Source organism: Bombus pyrosoma, linkage group LG1 (genome assembly GCF_014825855.1).
Source record: "Bombus pyrosoma isolate SC7728 linkage group LG1, ASM1482585v1, whole genome shotgun sequence".
Taxonomy (NCBI): domain Eukaryota; kingdom Metazoa; phylum Arthropoda; class Insecta; order Hymenoptera; family Apidae; genus Bombus; species Bombus pyrosoma.
The window spans coordinates 752704-770868 of NC_057770.1; the positions used below are offsets into that span (position 1 = coordinate 752704).

Sequence of the window (18165 nt, forward strand, 5' to 3'; positions counted from 1 at the left end):
ATATTTAATTTTTATTAATAGTGATAAAAGCATTACAAGTTTTATCTGTAACAAGTAATTAGACAAAGATATAGTATATGCAAAAATAAAATACAAAACGCATTTGTTATTTCAAGATTTCTCAGGGTATAGTCTTATTATATATCTTTTTATATTGATTTGAATGGCACCTGAGTAACAGATGTGCACAATTGTGATGACATTTAAATAAATTAGAACTCTAAAAATATTATGAATTAAAGTTTATGCACAAGTGTACTTTTTCCCCTATATTTTAACAAATATTTCATACACCACCCATGCATATTTTAAATTTTCTAAATATGACAATGTCCTCTAAAATATATAAAATAAATTCAATATTAGTGAATGAAAATAATTCTAAACATTTTATTTAAATTAGTATTTTATTACGATCTGCATACATATCCTAATTTACTTTTTTACTTTAATTAACAGCTGCTATATATTTTCCTTCTTCTAATAATTCTTCATTTTTCTTCATTTGCATTTCTTGCAGCGCTGGTCGAATATATCGATAATAACAAAATCCTTTATACACTAAAGCTATTCCAGAAACTACTGTTATACCCATTAATACTGTTACAGTTCCTCTGTGAAGTTTATCTAAAATATAACTCCTTTTCGCATATTTTGGCAACATTTTTTATTGATATTTTTGTCCGTATCAAGAGTTTTTAAAATATATAAACCTGGAAAATATATAATTACTATTACAAATCGTGTAACTGAGAAACATAATAAAATATATTTCAATTTATATTATTAATTACGTAATTTGTTACAAGCACCTACTCTATACGAGAGTAAATAAGATAACAGTGTATTATAGAGTTAAAAAGCTTTTGACTTCTATCTTTCTTCTAAAGATTAAGCCTTTTATATAAGGTTAGGAACGCGTTTGGTGCTCTCTGCTCAAATAAATACTAAGGCTAATACACGTTCGATGTGAGACGTGAGTCTAACGCGTTGAAAAATAGACGAACCTATAATTATGCAATCTTTTTGTCAATCAAATGAGGTAACAACTTGAATATTGATAAATTTGATATATTTCTATATTTCGTATTTCATAACATTTAAATAAAGAATATAAAAATCATTTCTAGTTACTATTTAATTCTTGTACAATTTATATAGATTTTTACATAATTGTCTATTACATTTTTATAATATATTTAATAATTAATTTATAATATATTTTATAATTGTTTCTTGTATTTTTATATTTTAAATAGATTTTAACAGAATTATTTCCTTAATAAAGTAAAAGGGTTAGTTTTTTAGAAATTCATTAAATATTGTTGAATCTACATCCAAAACTATCTCATCCAATGAAGGCCCTTGTTGTGTCACTGGCAATTCTAAAATAAAAATAAACTTCACAAAACTGACTTTAAAATTAAGTTAAACTTGCATCCTTGAAATATATTAAAACGCACTTGATATAGATCCTGTTGCTTTGTATTCCCTAAGCTCTTCTTTAAAAGCTTCATCAAATGTTTCACGTCTTTCTTTCATCATTTTCTGCTGTTTAAGTTCATATTTTGATACTCTCTCAATATGTTCATCAGCCAATTTTGCTAAAATTTACATTCAGTTTTAGCATTTTTATAATTAGCACATTTTAAATATTATACAAACTACCTTTAATAACATTTAGTTCTGCAAGTTTTTTCTCCTTATATAAGGCTAATTGAAATCTATGATCCAATTGTCTACTTTGCAAATCTAACATTTCATTTAAATTTTCTAATTGATATATAGCACCTTCTACCTCCTCAAACATTTCTTGTAATGTTCCTTTAATAACATGAAGTATTTATGATTAATTTTTATACTCATAGTATTTTTTAATTAAAAATGCATTTAAGATAGGAGTACCTATTTGATCCATAAGATCCTGTATTGCATTGTTGATTTTCGGAATATAAGCTAAAGTACTATTTAAACGCGTAATATTTTTCCATTCTTGTTCAAGTTTTTCATAAATAGTTCCAATGAGTTTATCAGCTTCTTGAGCTTTACCCGCATTTTCTTCTGCTAGCTCATGTAGTTCATTCCATTGCAATTGAAATCTATGTAAGATATCAGCTCCTGCATTGTAATTAACATTTCTGATGTTGCCAGTCTTTTTTTGTTTTGGATTTTCAACAACAGTTAATCCTCTAATACTAAAATAACAAAGTTAGTCCTAGACTTATATAAAATACATAGTAAATTATCTTTAACTGTAGTTTTTATTTGTATAAGGTTAAAATTAAATCTTTTACCTAGCAGATATACCCTCTTGAACTGTTTGAAACTTGTTACGCAAAGTGCTAAACATGTTTATAAATTATTTTATTTTATATTTATGATTATAATGGTATATATAATTCAAGTCTTTCAAATTAGTTAATACTATTACACAAATTACTAATAAGATTTAATTTATTATATTATATTTTCTATATGTAAAGTATATTATTAAATGTATCATTATCATATGAAATAATTTTTTTCTTGACACATGTATTATCAATGATGAAAATTGTTCATACCGAGCTGATTTTCATAGCTTATATCAAATTGATCACTTGTTTGTATTGAAATACTGATATAAGATAACACGTATTAGTTCACAATATTTATAATGAAAAGTTATTGTAAATATTAGCAGCGTCAATATAACCTCTATTTTGAAGACACTAATAGTAGCTTATTTATTTTCATTCATGTAATATTGCATGTAGAAACCTCCAAAATCAATTGTTAATGACAACTTAAAACATTTGAAATTATAATTCGAATATTAATTTTAAACATAATAAATATAAAATTAGTCAAATTACATATAATTTAATAAGAAATTCATTATTCAACATATCATTTATGATTTTTACTTAATCCAAACATATAATTAGCTTATGTATATATATGTTTTAATTTCAATACATTTTTTCATATTTTGTGAAAGATATGACACTGCGCAACTTTTCTGTTAGTTGGCAACACTGATAACTACAGGCAGTGCACACATACATATGTACATTTCATTAAAAATAATTACTTTTTGTGTTGTAATTGTTAAAATGTTTTAAACTACAAATAATAAGTATTGTAAATTTCTAAAATACATAAAATAATAATTTTTTATATATTGAATCTTAATACATAATATTCTATTAACATTATGTGTGTTCGATTTATAAAAGATATAATTTTACATTTACAAATTTTGCTTTACATGTTAAGTAATAAAAATGTTAACTATTTATATTCATATGGATTCGATATTATACTATGCTGTACTATAAGGATAATTGTATACTAAGCACGAATGAATAATTTTTGTTACGTTTATGACGAATTCGTGATTTTTTACTGCATAAACAATTTAGTGCATTAGATTTTGACTATACATTTTCAACATGAAACAATTTGGCAACATCGTTAAAGCTTAACTCCTTCCCTTTGACAATATGACTGGTGCCTAGCAACCAGTGAGGTCAACAAACGAGGTCAAATTGCAAATTACCTGTGTAAGAAAAATCAGTATATAAATCTAATGAAATAATACATTAAATTACTTTTCGGTAATTTTAATGGATATTAATTGAACAGAAAGTAGAGACGATACAATTCATTACTACTAACATTAAGATGAAATTATAGATAGTTAATATATTAACCTAAATTTATGACAAATGTTTCAGTTAAAAAAAAATCTCCTTATTAAGAAATATTATTATTATGTTATTTTCTATATACAATATATTATATTACTTTACCTACAGTTGTAAATTGTATCAAAATACAACAATTTTAAAAGGGTGGTATTTATGTATGTACGTACATAGTACTTACAAATATCTTATTTTTCTAGTTTCATTTAGAATAATTAATAACTAATTGTCATGCAATATAAATTCGGATGGTTGAAAATAAGAAAAAAGAAAGTTGTGTGTTAGTGGAGTCTACAAGTAAAATAATTCCTGTGAAGATACATGGCGGAACCGTAGAACTATGTATGTATGTATATGTTGGTATTCCCTGTGTTGCCAAGTTTTCCTCTACCTGCGTGTTCAATTCCGAAATGTTTTGTATGGTGATGTATATACACAATAACAAAATCAATAATAATGAATTTCTAAAACAAAAAATTGTATTTTTGTAAACTCCATTCTATTTCAAACTTTATAAGTGCTATTTCAAATTTTAATATGAACATTTTAGTTACATTGAATTAATTATATTCCTGCTTATATCTTTTGTTTATTTATAAAAATGTGTCATAATAAGATGAAAAAATATAATATGCTTTAAACTATTTAAATGATTGATAAGTAATGTAGAAGAAAAACTTCATTATTTTAAAGTTAGAGGTTTTTCTATTAATAACCTTGAACAAGTTGGTGCAGTCCTGTTAAGCAGAGCCATTGAAATCTTTATCTTTTTCTATCCCTGCTACGCACGCAATGAGCATAACTTGAACAAACCTTGCCAGAGAAGGTTCGAGCTTAGAAAGTTGTGCGCAACTCGCAGTGAAACCAGATTTGTGGGAGGAGATGCTGGAGAGGGAGGAGTAGTCAGGGATGTTGGGTCAACGTACGTATCCAAGTATCCCCTTTCTCCTTGCATCAAGTTAGACCACTACTATATCGTGGTGAACTCGTCTTCTCCATAAAGACGATTACCTTTCTGCGCATACTATCATGACTACGGCGCATACTATGTACTAGGAGTTGCCAACTAAAGGACGAGAAGTTCGTGGTAGGGATGAAATCAATAGTCAAGTATTCCGCGGAATGAGAATGTCAACTTATATTTAACCATTCAACTGCTCGCTTGAGTTTTATTCATCGTAAACAAAGCAACAAAAATAGTTAAGAGTGAACCGCTAATGTAACAGCAACTATTCTTATTTTTTGAGATAAAATACACATTAAAGATAGTGTACAACTGTGTAAACAACGATTCATGAATGTAATTCCTGACTATTTCGAGGTCACATTACTCAACATAGATACGAATGTATTATAAAAAATTAATGACAAAGACTAATAAATAGATATAAAAATCTATAAAGTCGCAATCATTTAATGCCCATAATAGAATAACATGGAATTCTATTCGAATTAAATATAGAATTTTAAGCTCGAGTTGTTTGAGTATCTGTAGAAAACTGTACAGAACCTACTACGATCAATAGATGCCAGATTCGGTCGTTTTCGACATGTTCCGTTAAGTTCCCCTACTATATTCATTCCTGTTGGCCTCCAACCATTTCTGCCACGCCTTGTTCACATGTATTTTCCTGGCAAAACCGGTTATTTCAGGCATTCTTCTTGGTTCACGCTTTTCCATAGAAAAACTACACGTAAAAACGTTTCCCTACCATCACATCAATATTAAAGCTTGACTTTCCATTTGATCGAAGAAGACAAATTTGAAATATGAAACATACGATATGCATATATAATATCAGATGGTAGTATACGATATATACAAAATGTATAGACACATAAAGTATGTTTAAAAACAGTAAATTGTTTTTATATACTGTGTACATCTATAGCAAATTACAACCATATTTTAAAGTAGTAAGATGTGTACGAATAGATTTAAGTACACATATTCTTACGTAATATATGTTTAAATTGTATAATTTTAATATAAAAAGCCGTAGTAATAACATTGATACGATTTTCCTCAAACCAACAAAAATCAATAATCACCAGAAATTGTGGATGAAAACTGTCATCGCTACACTACAGAATTTAGGCACAATGGTTGATGGATAGTAATTGGAAGTTAACGTTGACGAGAATTTGCTGGAGAATGGTATGGATTAAGAAGGGACAGTGTGGAACATTGAAAGGATAACAGACGGAGACAGTAGAAGTTAGAAAGAGAGAAATAACAAAAAAGAGAAAATAAGAGAATCAGTTAATGAAAAAGGAAGGGAAAGAGATGGCCTGCTAGTAGGAATTGAGAGGAAAAGTAGGGAGGGGTAGAAAATGGGAGAGAAGAAAAGAGTTTCACAGTGATGTTCGAGTTGCGCTTGCGTCGACAATACTTGCTATGAACGGATTGGCTCCCTACTCATACTTGAGTGCATGTTAGGTTGACTTAATTTCAATTCGGGCTCCTTCTCTGCTTCTCCCTACCATTTTCAGTTCCAACATATATTTCGGTTGGTTTCTTTTGTTTTATTGGGTTTTACACGAAGGGCGTACAAGATGTTGCAATACACACTTACTCCATATATCTTGAATAAGTAGAAACATGAAAGGGAATGAGTCTTTTTTTATCTTTGATAAGGAAGATATCACAGTGTGGAGGTAAAAAAATCAAGAAAGAGAAGAGAAGAGAAAAGGGGAAAGGCATAGGGAGGGAGGAGAGGAAGTGGATAAAGGTGGTGGTTGGTGTGCAGTGGAGGAGAAGTTAGATACACAAAGATACGAAACGTCAAGAGGAGAAGAGAGGAAAGGAGAGGAGAAGAGAGGAGAGGGAAGCGCTCAGCGTTTGCAGCGATCGGCGCACGCTACCCCGCGCGCGCGCGCGCGTGTTCTTACAAAACAACGCATCTGAACACTCTGAACCCGTCGCTGAACGCGCTTCAACAGTTCGGCACGAATTCACATTGAGTTGATTATTCTGACGGACGCGCGGATTTCATCGCGTCGCCGCCATATTGGCGGCTCGATATAACACGTACTAATAATAAGTTCAGATTGGTTACGGTAGGCATCGTAGTTGACGCGCCGATTTTACCGTCGTTGAATGTCGCTACTACAAATGTGCCATAAACAGCGCAGTGATCATGTCATAGTCATAATATTGGCCGTCATACTTAACTATATGTAACAAATCGGATAAAAACTTCATCGACTAAACATAAATGAAACTACGTGTTTTTTCTCCACTTAATTATATATATTGAATCGTGACTTCGTTCCTTCTTTTGAAACGATATATGTAATATCGATACCGGGTCTGTTGTCATTAATTAAAAGCAAATATAATACTTTTTACTTATATATATATATATACATATATATTTAGTTAACAAAATACTTATTTGATATACGTTGAAAGTTTATCTCGTGTTCAATTGACTTTATTACCATTTATATCTTCATACATAATCGTAAACATTAACGAACATCTCTCAATAAGTTTAAATAAAAATAAATTTTGTAAGGAATCATTTTTACGACAATCTGATTAATTTTCTCAGTGACTAAGAATTCTGTGAACTGTTTATTACTGCAAATTAGAATATGTGGATTTTGTTGATTTATAAATATTATCGACGTATTTAGTTGCCAGTGAATAATTATCTAAATCAAGATTGATCATTGTTAATGACTTCATGACAATTTGCGTTGTTAATAACAATGCCTGTAAGTATGATATACAATAATAATCAACCATAATTGTAATGTTGTTATTAGAAAAACTTTAATAACGATTATACTATACAATAATAAAGAAAATAAATGATTAATTTGCAGAGTGGAAATGAGCAATTCATTGGATCAAGACTTTGAGGAATTTAGATTTTCAGACCAAAGCAAAATTTGTAAAGACGATGCAGTGGATGATTTGCAAAAATTTGGTATGTTTTTTTTCTAAAATATTGAATGAAAATGGAACAAATGATGTACATAAATGTAATATACACAAGAAATAGTATTAAACATAGGTTAGTTTCTATAGATTACTTTCTTGAAAATTAACATTTTAGTGGAATATCCTCATTCCATTAGATGCACTTTTTTTGCAGAAAGCAATATATTTCACTTAAGATATTGCTATAAAAGATTAATGTTTCTAATATTGTGTTACTAATTTATGGTTGTGTTTGCAAACCTATTTTGCAAAATTTTTCTAGCCAAATCTTAACATTGTTATAAAAATGTGGATAAAAATACTATGTTTTTTATTTAATAAAACTTTCTTTTTTACTATAAAGTGTACTTTGAGCAAATTTTATGGATTTGTACTTTATAAGCAAGTGGTATTAATGAAAATTTGTATTCTAAGCTCTTGAGGAGAGGTTATGATTCTGTTAGTGCTGCATAATAATTGGATAAATTTAGAGGTTTTTGTTACTTGTTATTGATGTTCCGTTAACAAAATTATTTGCTATATTTTACATTTTTTTTTATTTAATTGCAATAAACCACAAACTGATATCCTTTCCTTAACTAGAATTATGATGATAAAATTTGTAAAACGTAATTTTATTACCTTTTTAGCCCGTTTGTATAATTAATTGAAAATACCCCATTGATTATATATGTACTTTAATAAGTAACATTATCATAAATTGCTATAACTATTTAAGACCGGTGAAAAGCAATTTATGTATGTCCGCAATGGTATCAGATGAAATGCTTTTTGATACGATGAATGTCGCGGCGGGAACGTTGCGCTAATATGAAGTGAACCAATGATGTTCGTTCTTTAGCTAGTATCGATTGGAGAATCCCGTTTTCAATTCTCGGCAAAAGCTGAGGCAATTATCTCGCTTGCGCTAGGTGGTCTGCTGCTGCAACCATTTTACGTGAACACTTGCTGTTGCTGCATATACATCGGCATCGATTGTTTACATCCGTTGTAACACAGGGAATGCGCGTTGACGATAGTGAGTGAACCTTTGAAATAAACATGTTTGAATATAATCGACGTATAGTTCTCAGATATATCCAACGGGAAATTATATCAGTTTAGCGGATTTGATAGTAGCTATGAAAGCGCGGCAAATTATTTAATCCTTACTTTTCCAGTCTTTTAATTAAAAAGGTGATTGGACACATCCAGTTTTTTTTTTTTAGATATTCGTCTTCAAGAACAACGTTTTTCGTAAAGTAATGCAATTGACAGATGTAATTGGAAAATTATTATATGAGTGTATTGTAATTATTGGGGTTTTCTTTTTTCAGATAAACACATAGACAATAAAAACACGATATTTTCCTTACGATTTCCATTATTTAACTGTGAAGTCTGTAAAAAACAGTTTGTAACAAAAAAGCAATTACGTACTCACATTCATACACATTTAGGAAGACCACGTATAGTTTTAAGAAGGGTTACTTTGAAAAGTGTCAAGAAGAAGAATAGCAATACATATTGGCTAGACCCAGAAAAGAAGGGTTCTTTGAAATTAACATTAAAAAAACAGAATTTCAACGATCCACTGAAACTTAAACTCAAAAAGTCATCAAAATCGGAAGATTTTACTGTTGTGAAAAGCAACATTAATCTGGGAATTGAAAATCACAATCACAGAGAGGTGGCTGGAGCAACAGAGAATGATCAAAGACATGAAAAAGGTACAGAAAGTTCGATTAATCAGCCGTTTGAAAACGTGATGGTAGAACAACAGGTACGTTATACTTATAAATATTAATGAATGAATAGAAATGTTAATTGATGTAATTCTATGGAAAATATTATTATTAGGATGAGTATGGAAGCATTAAGTTCAATGCCGACGAACATAATCCATTGGAGGAAAATGATAGACCATCCATAGATGTCAATGAAAGTGACTCAGGTGTAGGAAGTGATATGGCAAATCCATCTGAAAAGGAAGATCAAAATGTTGATGACCTACAAAATACAGATCAATATGATAATTCGGATAAAAGACTCTCCGAAACAGAAGATCATGAAGAATCAGATGCATTGGAAGCAACATGTAGAGAAACAATTGAAAACCTCAAGAAACTTGGTGAACAATCCGGGTAATATTGTGTATTTAAAAATAATCCTTGAATGAGAAATATCCTTACTATAACTCATTATTTAACATTTTAGATGTAGATCTATGAGTCGATTAATTGATAATGCAGGCATTGAAGAGGATGATGAAAGAGATCATGAATCAAACATGATACATGATTTAGCAGAGAATCCAACTATTAATATTATTTCAAAGTCTTCTACATTTTCAAACCATACAGCGGATTGTACAACAGTGTGTTCTGAAGATGAAGATAAACCTGAAGAATCAACAGAAAGCACAACTGGTTTTAATTGGAATCAACTGTCAACTAATTTATCGAATAAGAATAATGAGAATTCTAAAGAAAATGAAGAAAATGCGGGTGATAATAATATTGAGAATGCTGGGTCCCTTTTACAAAATTTGATTGAGCACCAAAGACATAATCAAAATGAAACCTTATCGAATAATTTACCTTCGGAAACCGAATACGTTTCGCTTGAAAAGTTAGCTGAGACCGTTAGTACTTGTCGCGTTTGCAACGAAAAATTTAAAGATATTGCTCATTTAGATGAGCATCGGAACAAAGCTGGACATTATCAATGCAATATTCCGGAATGTATAAATCTTATTTTTCATTCACTATTGGAAGTCTCCATGCATAAAGCTCAAATGCACGGAACGCCCCTTTCTCCGAGCGTGAGCCAACTGTCTCCTCATTTAAATACGAGTTCACCTCATTTGAATCAAAATTCACCCCATTTGAGCCAAGCATCTCCGCAATTAAATACACATTCACCTCATGCAGTATCAATGGAATCTGCAAATACAACAAACTCGCAACAAATAAATAGGAATTCTCCTTTAACTTCACCTCATCAAACAAATTCACCTACATATAATGCAGTAGCTAGTGCTGGGCAGCAAATAATATCACCTGTGAATTTTGAACAACTACCCGCACCTGTTCAACAACTAGCTCAACAAGTACAACGTATGCCACTTCCGCAAACGCAAATGCCTCCAAGTCTTCCACCAGGTGCTAATACAATGATCCCTGGTCCAAATTACTTTGTACAACCATCAGGAAGACCACCGTTGTATAGAGTCCCTGGTCCACAGGGCATGCATTATCCTCCTCATATAACACACCTATATCCGCAGTATGGGCCAGGTCCATATCCGCAAATGACTGCACCGCCGCAAATGCATCCACAATTGCCTCAGCAAATTTCACGTGGAAGGTATCCTACTCTTGCACAAAATAGTCGGCAAGTACTGTTGATGAAATAATCGTTAAAGCATTTAATATGTTTCTAATTAAAGTTAACAAGATATGAAACAAGATACGGAACATGATGAAGTCTCTTTCAAATAAACTATTAAGCAGTTTAATTTGCATTGTATGTATTGCAGGGCACCGCGGATTCCACAAACGGGATCAACACCGCGGCAACGTATGAAACGTCCTATGCAACAATCAATGCAAGTGCAGCAGAATAACTCTGCAATGAAACAACGACGGATGGATGTTTTATTACCAGATAGAAATGAAGATGCAGATTGTCATGTTATTGCACAGCAAAAAAGAAATGACGGTCTGCCTGTTATACAAAATGTTCAAGGTGCTACAACTCAACAATCAAATAGAAATGACTCTACTATACATCTTACGGATTCCATAACTCTTAGTGTTAGACAACCAGGTACTTTTAACACTTGATTATATATTTCTTCCTTAATGTATATTTTACTGTATGTAATTTATGTATTTAATTCTAAATACCTCTTCTAAGATTAGTTTTGATATTAGAAATAAGATTTTATATTTTTATCATTCTTCTATTATTATTTTTCTAAATTTACTTTTATGTTTGTTTGATTATATGTTCTGAAAGGAAACTTAACTATTCGCGGAAGAGGTGCATTACAAGAATAAAAAAAACATATTTTACTAATCTAAAGGTTCCGCTCCAGCTCAAGTGCAGAACACATCAGGTGCTGGGGGCAAGAAGTCTGATGCAAAGGCTGTGGCTAATGTTCTGGCAGCCAGAGGTATTACTGTTACTCCAGCAGCAAATAAAAATAAATCAAGTGAACAAAACAAACAGCAGATACTTCCCCAGCAACAGAGGACTACATCTTCACAGCAGCCTTTAAATGTTACAGCGCTCACTCTGAATTCTGCTATTTCTATCATACCAGCTAGTTCACAAAAAAAACAGCAAGATCAGGGTCAGTTTGCTGTTCCCCACAATAAACAAAACAAACCAGCTGTGAACGAAGTGGAAAGACCTCCGAGACCTCCCACCGTAGATTTAACGCAAGATACCCCACCACAAATGCCAGTAGTTAGACGTGGAAGACCTCCACGGTAAGATAAATTAAACGAAGATCCTTCCACATTTATTGATAATATAATATTCTTCATTGTTACAGAGCATTATTAACTTGTCAAGTGTGTGATAAAAATTTCCAGAATCAGGAAATGTTAACTCAACACATGGCTACCCATCGTGCACCAAGTAAATTACTTCACAAGTAAGTATACTTTCAACAATAATGTAGGGTAGAGATTTCCTAGATAATAATTATAATACTATTATATATATAATGATAATGTTTGGTACTAGGTGTAATCTTTGTCCTGCCCAATACCCAACAGCTCAAGCGCTAACAACGCACAAACAAGCGTATCATAAAGAAGTAGACACAGTAGCACAAAATGGTGGTGCAGAATTAGCATTGCCGGTTGTAGATTTGAAATCTCCCCATGTGTTGAATCGTTTATCAAATCTTGGTATACAGAGCTACATCCCGTTGTCACAACTAAGTGTTCAAACGGGCGGGTATTTTGGATTACCTATAATTACAATAGACGGTGCACGAAATCCTAATACTTGTAATTTAGGTGCGCTTGGTGCTACATCTATTCTAAGTCTGGGTCCCCTTAAACATTTGTCAAACAGGTAACTGTGGACAATTTTACATTTGATCTATGTTTTTTATGCAATGTTTTTTTGCCTTTCAATAATTTTCAACAATAAGAGTTGCTTATTATGAGTATTACTGCATTGCTTATTTACTGCAAAAGACTTGCTTCTATTCTTTCCAATTTCTAGATAAATTAGATGGCACAAATTCGATTTATTTAAGAATTTCATATAATAATGAATTCGACACCTTTTAGTTTATCTGTGTTCTTCGTTATTTCGGGCAGTTTTACATTTTTTATTTTGTTTATATCATTAATTTTAATTTATGTAATTCTAAAGCAATACAGTATTTGTAACGAAAGCTGAAGAGGTGTTTATGTTAATTTAGAGTAATGTAAAAGAAGATTTGAGATACACAATCATTATGTGAAGATAGTATATATGTACATCATATAGTATATTATGAGAAAGTTGCGAGATTCAAGTTGCGCGTAAATCACCGCCATCATTAGTATATTTTTTTTTTAAATGATTGGAAACTCATTAAATGTATTCTTCAGAAATAATTTTTCGAAGATACAATCTACATGGATAAACAATAGTTCCAAATGTAGTGCCACTCATTAATGTATCAGAAGTCATTGATAAAGTTATACAAACATATTAAATTATTAGACCCCTGCTGCTTGAAATTAGGAAAGAGCAACTCGTTAAGATTAATGAAAAATCACATTGGTTTTACTCGACAAAAATATCATTCATTTGAATGAATACTAGAAACTATCGTTGTGTGATCTTGTATCACTTGCGATATGTGATACACTATTTTGAATCTGATATTGGGAACATTAACATATACATTATGAAAATTACGAAGGTACCTAATTATTAGATTCGTTCATCTAAGGAATTATCCTGGATATTTTAACCGATTTTTCAGGCAGTAAGTAGTTGTATTATACAGTGTTGTTAAATCACGTCCGTGTTTTGAATGAAAGAGTTATAAATTATAAAACCTACAGAGTTAATACAATGAAACTATAAGAGTTAATTATTTTTTTGTCAAACGATTTCGTTCAAACGATATTCGTACACACTATTGAGATGTAATACCGATTGTAAATATATTTTTTAAAAAGGATTATAGTTAAAGCATACGCTTGTTTGTACTTGAAACTTGAAACTCTATAAAAATACCATATAGTAATTGCGTAAGTGATACTTAAACAGCGAACATTTATTCTTATGAAATCACGAGCGATCTTTATTTATTGTCATTCCTATTCAAACATTATTGTATGTAAATAATTATCATTTTTTGTGTACTGTGTATATTTTTAAATAAGTAATCCGTTCCGTTTAAATTATAAAAAACAAAAACGATTATTAAAACGCGCAAGAACTGATTTAAAATAATAATATTGTATATATTTGTATGATAATAAAAAAAATGAAGCATATATATATATATATATACACATATATGATAATTTTAATGAAATCTAATTAGTTATATAGCTAATAATGGGGCATTATATTGTTCTAAGTTTACAATAAAGAATATAAGTTTAAACAAATTTTATTCTTAAATGATTCATGAAACTTCAAAATTCATTTTTATTATTAACTGCTTTGAAAAATAGTATTCTAGAACTAATGGAGGATATGGAACTGTCCTATTACAATTTTAAATAAACAGAACAAAATAAATCTTTTAGGAGACATGCTAGTATATACGAATGATTTAATATACATTCCTTCCCATTTTATTTCCAGTTAATACATATTTATAAATATTTATTCACGTTTTGTATAAAGTAAAGAAATTCGAATATACTGAATGTATTACTAACTCTATTACTAAATGTACTACTATATTTGTTGAAATGTTTATTCTTGACAAGTTTAAATATTACAAGATGTTTAGATTTATCTAAACAATATATTTAATTAATATAGATTCATTTTTATTAATCAAATATCATGTTTCAACTTAATTAATATTATTTAAAAACAATTGCTGTAAAAAACCTTTTAATTATATTATTACAGATTCGAATGCAATAAATAGTAATTATATTGTTATATGAATTAATATGAAGATATATTAGAAAGAGTGAGGAAGTAAATATAATTTGTATCATAAAACTATGATTTGATTTTATTTCCGGTTGAAATTTTTTACCGCAGTTTCAAGAAACGTCGCCAAGGAGTGTCTTAATTGTTGTCTCAAATTGTAATTATATTTTTCTTTACTTTGCAATCGATAATTTCATATTTTATCTATCTGTTAGTATTTATTGTTTTTTATGATATGCGTTATAATTTGTATAAATTATTTACTTTTTTAATTTTATCTATTTTAATGTTATGTTGTAACGTTTAATATAATTACGAATAATCGCGTATGTGAATTATATTCTCAAATTGTAATTTCATGTTTCAATAATTTAAATGTTCATCTTAACATATTTTTAACATATTTTTGTCCTCAATGTCTCAAATAATTTATAATCAGTGATATGTATCTTAAGAAAGAGGGAAGTTTAGAGATTTTAATGTAAAAACATGTGTTAGTGTGGATTCACATATGCGCTGCATAATTGTGACGTTCTGTCATTCAATGTCTAAGCTGCGCATGAAACATAGTTCTTTTTATAGATAATCTAATAGTTTCATTTCACAAAGTTTATGCTCATTGTAATTGAATTTTTTGTGTCTCGAATGCCTTGTCATCTTCTATTTATCAGTAATTAATAATTTTCGAATGGTATCGTAACCTGTATTCTGGTTTCTCTATCGCCAATTTTTGAATTCACTCTTTTATCACATAATATTACCATCATCTAATTTTGTTTTTGACAGAAGTTTATTCCTTCTTATTGCAGATATTTTCTTCGCGTTAGTTTGAAAATTTCGTTATGAGTGCTACATTAAGCTCAAGAGCTGAACAATATTTCTACAGTATAAATCCCTTGGCACAAAGGATAGGAGAAGATATAACTGCAACTAAGGAAGCTTACGAAGGCCTATGGAACACATTAAGCATAGCAGAACGGAATCAAGCAATTAATGAAACTATCATTCAACCAGAGGTTGCATTAAAATATACTTTGAAAAAACATGAGCTCACTAGAGAATTACCCGAATGGTATCCGAAACTACGCATACAGACAGGAATGAAATATGTTATCGATGAAACTGGTTCTGTAAGTACTATTTATAAATTTATAGTAATATTATGTCATAAAATACTACATACTATTCTTTGCTTTAATATACAAATGTCGATTAATGTCGGACTATCATAAATATATAATACTTTGAGTATAAAATATTTTACTATTTATAACTTAATATATATATGCGATCAAGTTTAAAATATTAAATTAAGACTCCTTAGTTAAAGCAAATTTTCTTTACTATGATATTATAGACATTGCGATGGCGTGATGAGCATTCAGCTCCATTTTCATTCATGACTCAGTCACAGATGAATCTTAGTATAATAGATTCAACAGAGGATGCAAAATCAAAATTAATAAGAACTCAATTTGGAGAGTTACCACATTTCTCAAGCCCAGCGAAATCACATAGAAACAATTCAAACTCTCTTAATGATGCTTATACTTCATCTCATGCGGTTAACCGCTTCCAATCTGATTGTTTTTCAAGTAATATTTTTGAGAATGAGCAGTGTAGCAGTTTGTTGAAAGGCAATGTTGATAACGATCATTCTGAAAGTATATTTGCTAAACTGATGAACAAGACGTCTTTATTGAAATTACAAAACAATTTGGCAGACGATATGGAAAGTTTAGTCAGGGAAAGGGACTCAGATACTGATAAAAGTCAAACAAATACATTAGTGGTTATGTCGCGTACAAAATCAAGTGACATTAATGAGTCAACAGCGCTATTAGAGACTCCTAGTTCTTACAGTAGTTTCCAATCTTCTCAATTGAATCAGGAAGAAGAAGAAAGGACTATACCAAAAACTGGTTTTGAATTTCTTGATAATTGGTAGATATATCGTGATACGTACGAGATACTAAATACGTTTACATTTAAATTGCTACATATTATTACTAATTATTAATGTAAGTTTACGTTAAATCGCGTTTGTACAATTTTAGTTCCTAAAACGGTAATGCCATGACGGTATTGATCAACATTTCTTTAGATAATATTCATTTTTTAAGGTACATTTCTAGATATTTTCTAATGTCACTTATGATCTCAAATTGCGATGCATTTGCGAATTAACTTTGCTATGAAATATGTATTGGTTGCGAATTTGTGAGTTTAATCAGGGGTAATGAGTGCATATTCAATACAGCAGAGTTTCTATACAATTTATGTAAATTCTCTATCGCTATAATGAAGAGGCCTTTTTTTACATCTAACTATATGCGGAAATTTCGACATATATCTACTGATATATGAAAAACAAAGAAAATAATCAGAAACATCGAGAAAAACACTTTACAAGGATTTAACGCTTCAATATTTGTATTTTCATTTAGAGAAATTTTTACGATTTTATATTACGTGTATATTTTTAAGATAATCATTGACTTTCATTATCTGATCATGAAAGATCGTCGTCAGTTATATAAAGAATATTTAATGAAAGACTGAAGAGGCTATCTCATTTCATTTTTACTATGTTCATATTCGATAAGATTCGCCATTAACTGGTTTCTCAACCGTACGATGATACATTTTATATAGACTATTCAGACTATTCAATGGTTAAATATGTAGTCCTCTATAGTAATAGCAATAATTTAGAATAATTGATGTTACTTGCTCTCTTCTTGTTCTTCTGTGTCGTGAGAGATGAATTAACGAACAGAATAAATCACGTGTATGTGTCTGCGTGAAACGGGTTGTGCTTGCATGTTTAGTAACTGAAAAATATCAAGTCATTTTTTATTGAAATATACATACATGTATGTATATTATACAGTATTTTAGAAGCATTTATTATAATATTTAAATACATTCATTCATGTAATATGGTTGCGTTTTTCAATGAATTTAACCCGCTAAGGTTCATTCCTTCCACGATGATCTTCCTAAAGCTCCAATCTTCACGTGGTCCAAAAGCCTGAGAGCCAGACTAGTAGAAAAAATATTAAAAGGCTACTCTAATACACATATATCTCTTCCATTTTCATATTTCCAAATGACCTATACCTTCTGTCCTGGGTGATTGAACGATAGTTATATTCTCATCACCGCCGCCAATTTTCCCCACTTTCGAGTTATTGTAATAGCCGAAAATATTTTTATTCGCTTGCGTTATACAGTAAAATTCCTCTAGATCGGTTGATCTCGTTAATTTGGCTTCTGATTCTTTCTCGAAGGGTGACACCAGTATCAGACGCCTTTTTGACGATGCCCGGACTGAAACTGCGATAATTATTTCGTTATATTTATTACGGAAAAGGAAACGATATTTAGAATCTGAATTTTAAC

General features: G+C 30.2%; 3 protein-coding genes across 11 annotated transcripts; 2 read left to right on the forward strand and 1 right to left on the reverse strand.

Moving 5' to 3' along the window:
* Nucleotides 1-388: 388 nt before the first annotated feature.
* Nucleotides 389-4946, reverse strand: LOC122566830 (dysbindin protein homolog). 6 transcript variants are annotated; one of them, XM_043724641.1, is made up of 7 exons: nt 4406-4933; nt 2295-2342; nt 1906-2195; nt 1669-1824; nt 1464-1604; nt 817-1385; nt 389-713 (listed from the first exon to the last, which is right to left on the reverse strand). In XM_043724641.1, exons 1-6 carry the CDS (start codon nt 4441-4443, stop codon nt 1297-1299), a joined length of 762 nt encoding a protein of 253 aa, XP_043580576.1. In that variant the 5' UTR covers nt 4444-4933; the 3' UTR covers nt 389-713; nt 817-1296. The 6 variants fall into 6 exon arrangements, with proteins under 6 accessions (XP_043580576.1, XP_043580596.1, XP_043580605.1 ...); XM_043724661.1 differs by having other exon boundaries at nt 813-1385; XM_043724670.1 differs by having other exon boundaries at nt 389-731; nt 813-1385.
* A 1308-nt stretch (nt 4947-6254) lies between these two features.
* On the forward strand, nt 6255-14153 carry LOC122566723 (putative uncharacterized protein DDB_G0271606). The gene is made up of 9 exons (XM_043724389.1): nt 6255-7412; nt 7524-7627; nt 8958-9403; nt 9481-9764; nt 9838-11016; nt 11162-11451; nt 11711-12119; nt 12185-12286; nt 12379-14153. Exons 2-9 carry the CDS (start codon nt 7531-7533, stop codon nt 12716-12718), a joined length of 3147 nt encoding a protein of 1048 aa, XP_043580324.1. The 5' UTR covers nt 6255-7412; nt 7524-7530; the 3' UTR covers nt 12719-14153.
* LOC122566815 (uncharacterized protein C1orf198 homolog) lies at nt 12585-17701 on the forward strand. Of its 4 annotated transcripts, none has more exons than XM_043724617.1 (3): nt 12585-12714; nt 15570-15890; nt 16118-17701. In XM_043724617.1, exons 2-3 carry the CDS (start codon nt 15603-15605, stop codon nt 16706-16708), a joined length of 879 nt encoding a protein of 292 aa, XP_043580552.1. In that variant the 5' UTR covers nt 12585-12714; nt 15570-15602; the 3' UTR covers nt 16709-17701. The 4 variants fall into 4 exon arrangements, with proteins under 4 accessions (XP_043580552.1, XP_043580542.1, XP_043580562.1 ...); XM_043724607.1 differs by lacking the exon at nt 12585-12714 and adding an exon at nt 14788-14917; XM_043724627.1 differs by lacking the exon at nt 12585-12714 and adding an exon at nt 15198-15381.
* Nucleotides 17702-18165: the final 464 nt, after the last annotated feature.